At 36.2% G+C, this 7328-nt stretch overlaps 1 protein-coding gene and 1 non-coding gene across 2 annotated transcripts; both read right to left on the bottom strand.

Annotated features, from left to right (window-relative positions):
* Window positions 1-1712: 1712 nt before the first annotated feature.
* Window positions 1713-2826, bottom strand: LOC130974782 (uncharacterized). The gene is made up of 3 exons (XM_057899635.1): window positions 2815-2826; window positions 2135-2296; window positions 1713-1979 (listed from the first exon to the last, which is right to left on the bottom strand). The coding sequence occupies exons 1-3, from the start codon at window positions 2824-2826 to the stop codon at window positions 1713-1715; spliced, it is 441 nt and encodes a 146-aa protein (XP_057755618.1).
* Window positions 2827-6776: 3950 nt separating this feature from the next.
* LOC130978650 (small nucleolar RNA R71) lies at window positions 6777-6884 on the bottom strand. Its single transcript, XR_009086270.1, has one exon. It is a non-coding gene; the product is annotated as a small nucleolar RNA R71 (small nucleolar RNA).
* Window positions 6885-7328: the final 444 nt, after the last annotated feature.

Raw genomic sequence — 7328 nt, forward strand, 5'->3', positions numbered from 1 at the left:
GGTCTAATGATAAAATTCTTTAAAAACAAAGAGAAGCGAGAGACTAGTAATATTTTATTAATATGAATTTTTTTAATAGAAAATTCTTCAACCCATCTTTGGTGAAGGAGTGTTAGAAGTAATACATGAATAGAATTTTTTTTTGGTATGCTTGTGTGAATAGAAATTTTTTTTACTATGTTTATGTGAATAGGAAACTCAAGCATTTAGCATATTTATAGTCACCGTAAATGGGATAAAAGATTTTTTTTATTAAAAAAATTCATTTTAATAAAAAAAATTACTAGTCTCTCCCTTATATTATCTTAACAATTTGTATATTATAGGTGTCTTTTTTTATTAATTTTTTAAAATTAATTTTTGCATTTTTTATTATTTATTAAAATATTATTCTAACAATTTATATATTATTTGGTGCTTCTTCCTCTTCATATTTGATATTATTATTCTAATTGGGAGTTTTCCAGTAAAATTTTACACTGTTAAATCCCTTACATCAGAGTCGATGATTAATTAGTCAAGAGCTCCTTCCCAAGGTGTCCCTACAAGTAGTATCAGGAGTGAGCTTTTTTATTTCTTTTGTTCAACGAAATGGGTTGAGCACACCCACTACACTGGAAATAGTCCAGACAAAAGAAGATGCTACGCGAAAGAGAATCGGTGGAGGCTGTCACAGGTGGCCAGTGCGGTGGAAGAATGCAGTATCCCGAACCAAGCAACAGGGGATGGCAGAAAGTATCAAATTAGAGAACCCATAAGTTCATAACAATTTCAGAACAACATTTTATTTTTTTGGGTCATGGGCTTAAGTCCTACAAAGACCTAACCCATCCAATATTCTGGATCCTTCCAACTCCACCCGTCCGTGAATCAATGCCAACCTATCCAAAACAAAAGTTACTCCTCTCCCTCGGTACAATTATTTGAAAAAATGGATCTCCATGACCACCCAAGGATGTCGCAACTATCATGGATGCTCATATCTCTTTTTTTCCTTCTTTCTTTTGCGAACAACGAACCTGTCAACATATTAGATGGGTCCTCTGAATTTTATTCTGCATACAACGTTGTTGACTCGAGTCTAGAGTTTGTCCTTTTATTGGGCCTTGAATAGTGAAGACTATAAACCGATCCCAATAAGAGGCTAATTCAATATTCTTCATGAGAAGTGTTTGGTAGATTTACACTTTACATTTTATCCTTGTCCGAAAAAAAAAATAACTTTACACTTTACAATTACATTTATTCATGGTTTAATTACTCTGTTGGTCCCTATAGTTTAGCGAATTTTTCAATTAAGTCCCTACATTTTTTTTCCTTTTAATTGGGTCCCTATACGTTAATTTTTTTTCAATTTAGTCCCTATTAACGTTAAACGTCAAAAAAATGTTAGTGAATTGTGAAATTACTTGTATACCCTTGGGGACCTAATTGAAAAAAAAAATATAGGGACCTAATTAAAAATTTAGTAAAACTATAAATATTCAATGAAAGATATTCCTATAATCCCTATTCACACTACAAGAAATTACCGGAATAGCGAAATTGGGAATTCAAAATCAATGTATAATCCCCATAATCTGAAATATAACTAAGTCATAATAGAGTTGTGAAAGATCAAATGGACCATTCAAGAAAAATGGGATGAAAATCACTAGTTAAATTCTTTAGTGTGACAGCATCATATTCATATGGTAGGTACTAAGTAGTAGCTAGTTCCTTGAAGTTCTCTTAGTTTTGGTGCTGATTCTGAGCAGGACATCAAGTAATGTGGGTATGCAAATGCCTCCAGACACATCCACTTCTTGTACCTTTGAGTTAGATGAATCAGAACAAGAAGCATCTCCTAATGTTTTCTTCTCAGTAGTGTCTTCAAACCTCAGCGTGTTTGGCAAGTACAATCGTCCTCTCTCCCCTCCTCTTATTCCTATAAGACGCCCAAGGGATACACTCTTGTCTTGGAAGAAAGATGCTGTTGACTGCTGGTTTCCAATGCAAGAAAAGACAGTTATAAACACCAATTCTTCTGCTTAATTCTCGATACATTCTTATATTGGTGTCTTTGGAGACTAATTAACTTGGTGTATATATTTCAATACAAAAAGGGGACAAAAGTAGATTTGCTTCATTTTACCTCAGTATCAAGGTTGGAGGATGAGAATGAGGAGAAGCTGGTGGATGGCATCTGCATCGATGAGAAAGGCTCCACCGGTGCAGCTGCGGGTGCCTCTGTAACTCTAAGCTTTATATTCAAAAACCCAAGACCCAGTGGCCATCCATTCGGCATCTCATCATTCTGAAAGTATGTGGCAATGAAAACAATATCAACATTATTACAAATTACTTCAACTTTAAAATAAGTCTTAATCAAAGGTTAGCAAGCAATAAGCATTTAGAAAAGGGTAACAGCATACATCAGCAGATTAGTCACAAGAATTCCCAAAAGAATTTGGCATCTCCAACACTATATAGTCAACTTCTATTCATGGAATTTTCTACCCAAAGATGTACATTGATTTTTTTCCTATAATCCCTATTCACACTACTATAAATTTACCTTGTATACCCTTCGGTTTTTACTACCTAATTCTGCAGAAACAGCTTTGGTGTATTTTATTGATTCTCAACTATCCTTAAACTTAATCTTTCATATCCTTGGTTCTCTTATCACTTTTCATCATTTAATCTCAGCCCTAAGTGTTTGATTAGCATTCAATCATCACAATATAAAATCACATATTCAGAAGATCAATTAAACATTCGCCACAACATAATAAAGCACAAATTCAGAAGATCAATTAAATCACAAAGAACCTGAAAATCCATTGTTAACCATTACTAAAAATTTTGCAATTTGCATCCATATATTTCTATTTAGCTTTGGCGGGAAATAAAATACTGCTAAAAATTCACAAACATTGAATAAATTGATGCAGTTAATTTCTGTTTTGCATCATGATGAGCGGATAATTTGTATGCTTTTTGGCATTGTTTTTAGTATATTTTTAGTATGATCTAGTTAGTTTTTAGTATATTTTTATTAGTTTTTAGTTAAAATTCACTTTTCTGGACTTTACTATGAGTTTGTATGTTTTTCTGTGATTTCAGGTATTTTCTGGCTGAAATTGAGGGACCTGAGCAAAAATCTGATCCAGAGACTCAAAAGGACTGCAGATGCTGTTGGATTCTGACCTTCCTGCACTCGAAGTGGATTTTCTGGAGCTACAGAAGCCCAATTGGCGCGCTCTCAACGGCGTTGGAAAGTAGACATCCTGGGCTTTCCAGCAATATATAATAGTCCATACTTTGCTCAAGATTTGATGGCCCAAACCGGCGTTCAAAGTCACCTCAAGAAATTCCAGCGTTAAACGCCGGAACTGGCACCTAATTGGGAGTTAAACGCCCAAACTGGCACTAAAGCTGGCATTTAACTCCAAGGAGAGTCTCTACACGAAAAAGCTTCATTGCTCAGCCCAAGCACACACCAAGTGGGCCCGGAAGTGGATTTTTCTATCATTTACTCATCTATGTACTAGTTTTCTATAAGTAGGACCTTTTACTATTGTATTAGGAGACTTTGGTAGCTATCTTTGTTTTATGCTATCTTAGACCTTTGGGAGGCTGGCCATTCGGCCATGCCTAGACCTTGTTCTTATGTATTTTCAACGGTGGAGTTTCTACACACCATAGATTAAGGTGTGGAGCTCTGCTGTACCTCGAGTATTAATGCAATTACTATTGTTCTTCTATTCAATTCCGCTTGTTCTTTGTCCAAGATATCACTTGTTCTTCAACATGATGAAGGTGATGATTGACGCCCATCACCATTCTCACCCATGAACAAGGTGACTGACAACCATTCTTGTTCTACAAGCATCTGAGGCTTAGTGAATATCTCTTGGATTCCTGATTGCACGATGCATGGTTGATCGCCTGACAACCGAGCGCTCGCCTGACAAACGAGCCAACCATTCCGTGAGATCAGAGTCTTCGTGGTATAGGCAGGACCTGATGGCGGCATTCAAGAGAATCCGGAAGGTCTAAACCTTGTCTGTGGTATTCTGAGTAGGATTCAATGATTGAATGACTGTGACGTGCTTCAAACTCCTGAGGGGGGGTGTTAGTGACAGACGCCAAAAAAATCAATGGATTCTATTCCGGTCTGATTGAGAACCGACAGATGAATTCCGCTATGCTGTGACGGAGCATATGCAATCGCTTTCACTGAGAGGATGGGAGGTAGCTGCTGACAACAGTGAAACCCTACACGAGCTTGCCATGGAAAGGAGTAAGAAGGATTGGATGAAGGCAGTAGGAAAGCAGAGAGACGGAAGGGAAGGCATCTTCATACGCTTGTCTGAAGCTCTCACCAATGATATACATAAGTATCTCTATCTTTATCTTTTATGTTATTTTCGTTCATCACCATATCCATTTGAGTCTGCCTGACTAAGATTTACAAGATGACCATAGCTTGCTTCATACCACCAATCTCCGTGGGATCGACCCTTACTCGCGTAAGGTATTACTTGGACGACCCAGTGCACTTGCTGGTTAGTTGTGCGAAGTTGTGTTTATGCCATGGTATTGAGCACCAAGTCTTTGGAGCCATTACTAGGGATTGTTTATGTTTTGAAAAGTATTGATCACAATTTCGTGCACCAAGTTTTTGGCGCCGTTGCCGGGGATTGTTCTTGTGTATGGACAACTGACGGTTCATCTTGTTGCTTAGATTAGGTATTTTTCTTCAGAGTTCTTAAGAATGAATTCTATTGTTTCAAGGTGATGTTCTTATCATCACCAAAGCTGATTGATCATCATCAATTTAGCTCTTGAATGCAATGTCTTGCTGAAGCTTAGCTAGCTATGTCTAATTCCTTTAGACTAAAGCTTTAGACTAACATTGCATGATTCCTGGAATTCTCATTAAGAATTTTGATACCTTTATTTTCTTTTCCACCTAATTTTCGAAAAATAACCAAAAAAAAAATTTACAAAAGCATAAAATCCAAAAATATTTCTTGTTTGAGTCTAGAGTCTCATCTTAAGTTTAGTGTCAATTGCATGTTTCTGTTCTTACTGCATTCATGCATGTGTCTTCATTAATCTTCAAGTTGTTCTTGATGATTTTTTTTGTTTTGATCTTTGAATTCTATTGACTTGAGTGTTTTGTTGTTTCTCATGTATACAAACTGCTAAGTTTGGTGTCTTGCATGCATTGTTATTAGATTTTAGTTGCATTTTAATTATTCCTTATTATTAAAAATCCAAAAATATTTTTAATTTGTGTCTTTTCAAGTCAATAATACAGAGAATTGAAGATTCAGAACATACAGCAGAGGAATTATACAGAAAGAGCTGGGCATTCAAAAATGCCCAGTGAAGAAGACAGACTGGCGTTTAAACGCCAGCCAGGGTGCCTGGCTGGGCGTTTAACGCCCAAAAGGGTAGTAGTTTGGGCGTTAAACGCCAGAATGTGCACCATTCTGGGCGTTTAACGCCAGGATGGCAAAGGGGGAAGATTTTGTTTTCAAAATCAATTTTTTTTCAAGTTTTCAAAGTTTTTCAAAATCAAATCTTTTTCAAATCATATCTTTTCAATCAAATGTTTTCAAAATCAAATTCTTTCCTTTTTCAAAGATACTTACTAACAATTAATGATTTGATTGAACATTTTTTGCCTTTTCTGTTGAGGAAGGTTTTATGTTTGAATCATATCTTTTCTTGTTAGGCAAGTCATTAATTTTTTAAAATCATATCTTTTTAAATTGTTTTCAAATCATATCTTTTTAAATTGTTTTCAAATCAAATCTTTTTAAATTGTTTTCAAATCATATCTTTTCAATCACATCTTTTTAAAACCAATCATATCTTTTTAATCACATCTTTTTCAAAATAAGTTTTCAATCAAATCTTTTTAATTTCTAATTTCAAAATCTTTTTCAAAAATCACTTGATTTCTTTTCCACTCTTATTTTCGAAAATCAATTAAGTGTTTTTCAAAATGTTTTCAAAATCTTTTACTTAAATTTTCGAAAATTACTTCCCTTCTTCTCACATCCTTCTATTTCTGAACTAACTCTATTCCTTAATGCAAAATTCGAACTCCATCTTCTTTGATAAGTTCGAATTTTCTACTTCTGTCTTCTACTTTTCTTTTCCTCTGACACCTCAAGGAATCTCTATACTGTGACATAGAGGATTCCATATTTTCTTGTTCTCTTCTCCTTCATATGAGCAGGAACAAAGACAAAGGCATTCTTGTTGAAGCTGACCCTGAACCTGAAAGGACCTGGAAGCGAAAGCTAAGAGAAGCTAAGGCACAATTCTCTGTTGAGGACCTGACCGAATTCTCCAAAAAAGAAGAACCCATGGCAGCCGAAAACAACAACAATGCCAACAATGCAAGGAAGGTGCTGGGTGACTTTACTGCACCTACTCCCGACTTCTATGGGAGAAGCATCTCTATCCCTGCCATTGGAGCAAACAACTTTGAGCTTAAGCCTCAATTAGTTTCTCTAATGCAACAGAATTGCAAGTTCCATGGACTTCCAATGGAAGATCCTCATCAGTTCTTAGCTGAATTCTTGCAAATCTGTGACACAGTCAAGACTAATGGGGTTGACCCTGAGGTCTATAGACTGATGCTATTCCCTTTTGCTGTAAGAGACAGAGCTAGAATATGGTTGGACTCTCAACCTAAAGAAAGCCTGGACTCTTGGGAAAAGCTAGTCAATGCCTTCTTGGCAAAGTTCTTTCCACCACAAAGATGGAGTAAGCTTAGAGTGGAAGTCCAAACCTTCAGACAGAAGGATGGAGAATCCCTCTATGAAGCTTGGGAAAGATACAAACAATTAATCAGAAAATGTCCTTCTGACATGCTTTCTGAATGGAGCATCATAGGTATTTTCTATGATGGTCTCTCTGAACTATCCAAGATGTCTTTGGATAGCTCTGCTGGAGGATCTCTTCATCTAAAGAAGACGCCTACAGAGGCTCAAGAGCTCATTGAGATGGTTGCAAATAACCAATTCATGTACACTTCTGAAAGGAATCCTGTAAACAATGGGACTAGTCAGAAGAAAGGAGTTCTTGAGATTGACACTCTGAACGCCATTTTGGCTCAGAATAAAATATTGACTCAACAAGTCAATTTGATTTCTCAAAGTCTGTCTGGAATGCAAAATGCACCAAACAGTACTAAGGATGCTTCATCTGAGGAAGAAGCTTATGATCCTGAGAACCCTTCAATGGAAGAGGTGAATTACCTAGGAGAACCCTATGGAAACACCTATAACTCTTCATGGAGAAATCACCCAAATTTCTCA

Source organism: Arachis stenosperma, chromosome 4 (genome assembly GCF_014773155.1).
Source record: "Arachis stenosperma cultivar V10309 chromosome 4, arast.V10309.gnm1.PFL2, whole genome shotgun sequence".
Classification (NCBI taxonomy): Eukaryota; Viridiplantae; Streptophyta; class Magnoliopsida; order Fabales; family Fabaceae; genus Arachis; species Arachis stenosperma.

Excerpts from the sequence above, each read along its gene's own strand:
- LOC130974782 (XM_057899635.1), bottom strand. Across the intron at positions 1,980-2,134 it reads CCTCCAACCTTGATACTGAG|TCAACAGCATCTTTCTTCCA; the intron begins GTAAAATGAAGC and ends GGAAACCAGCAG.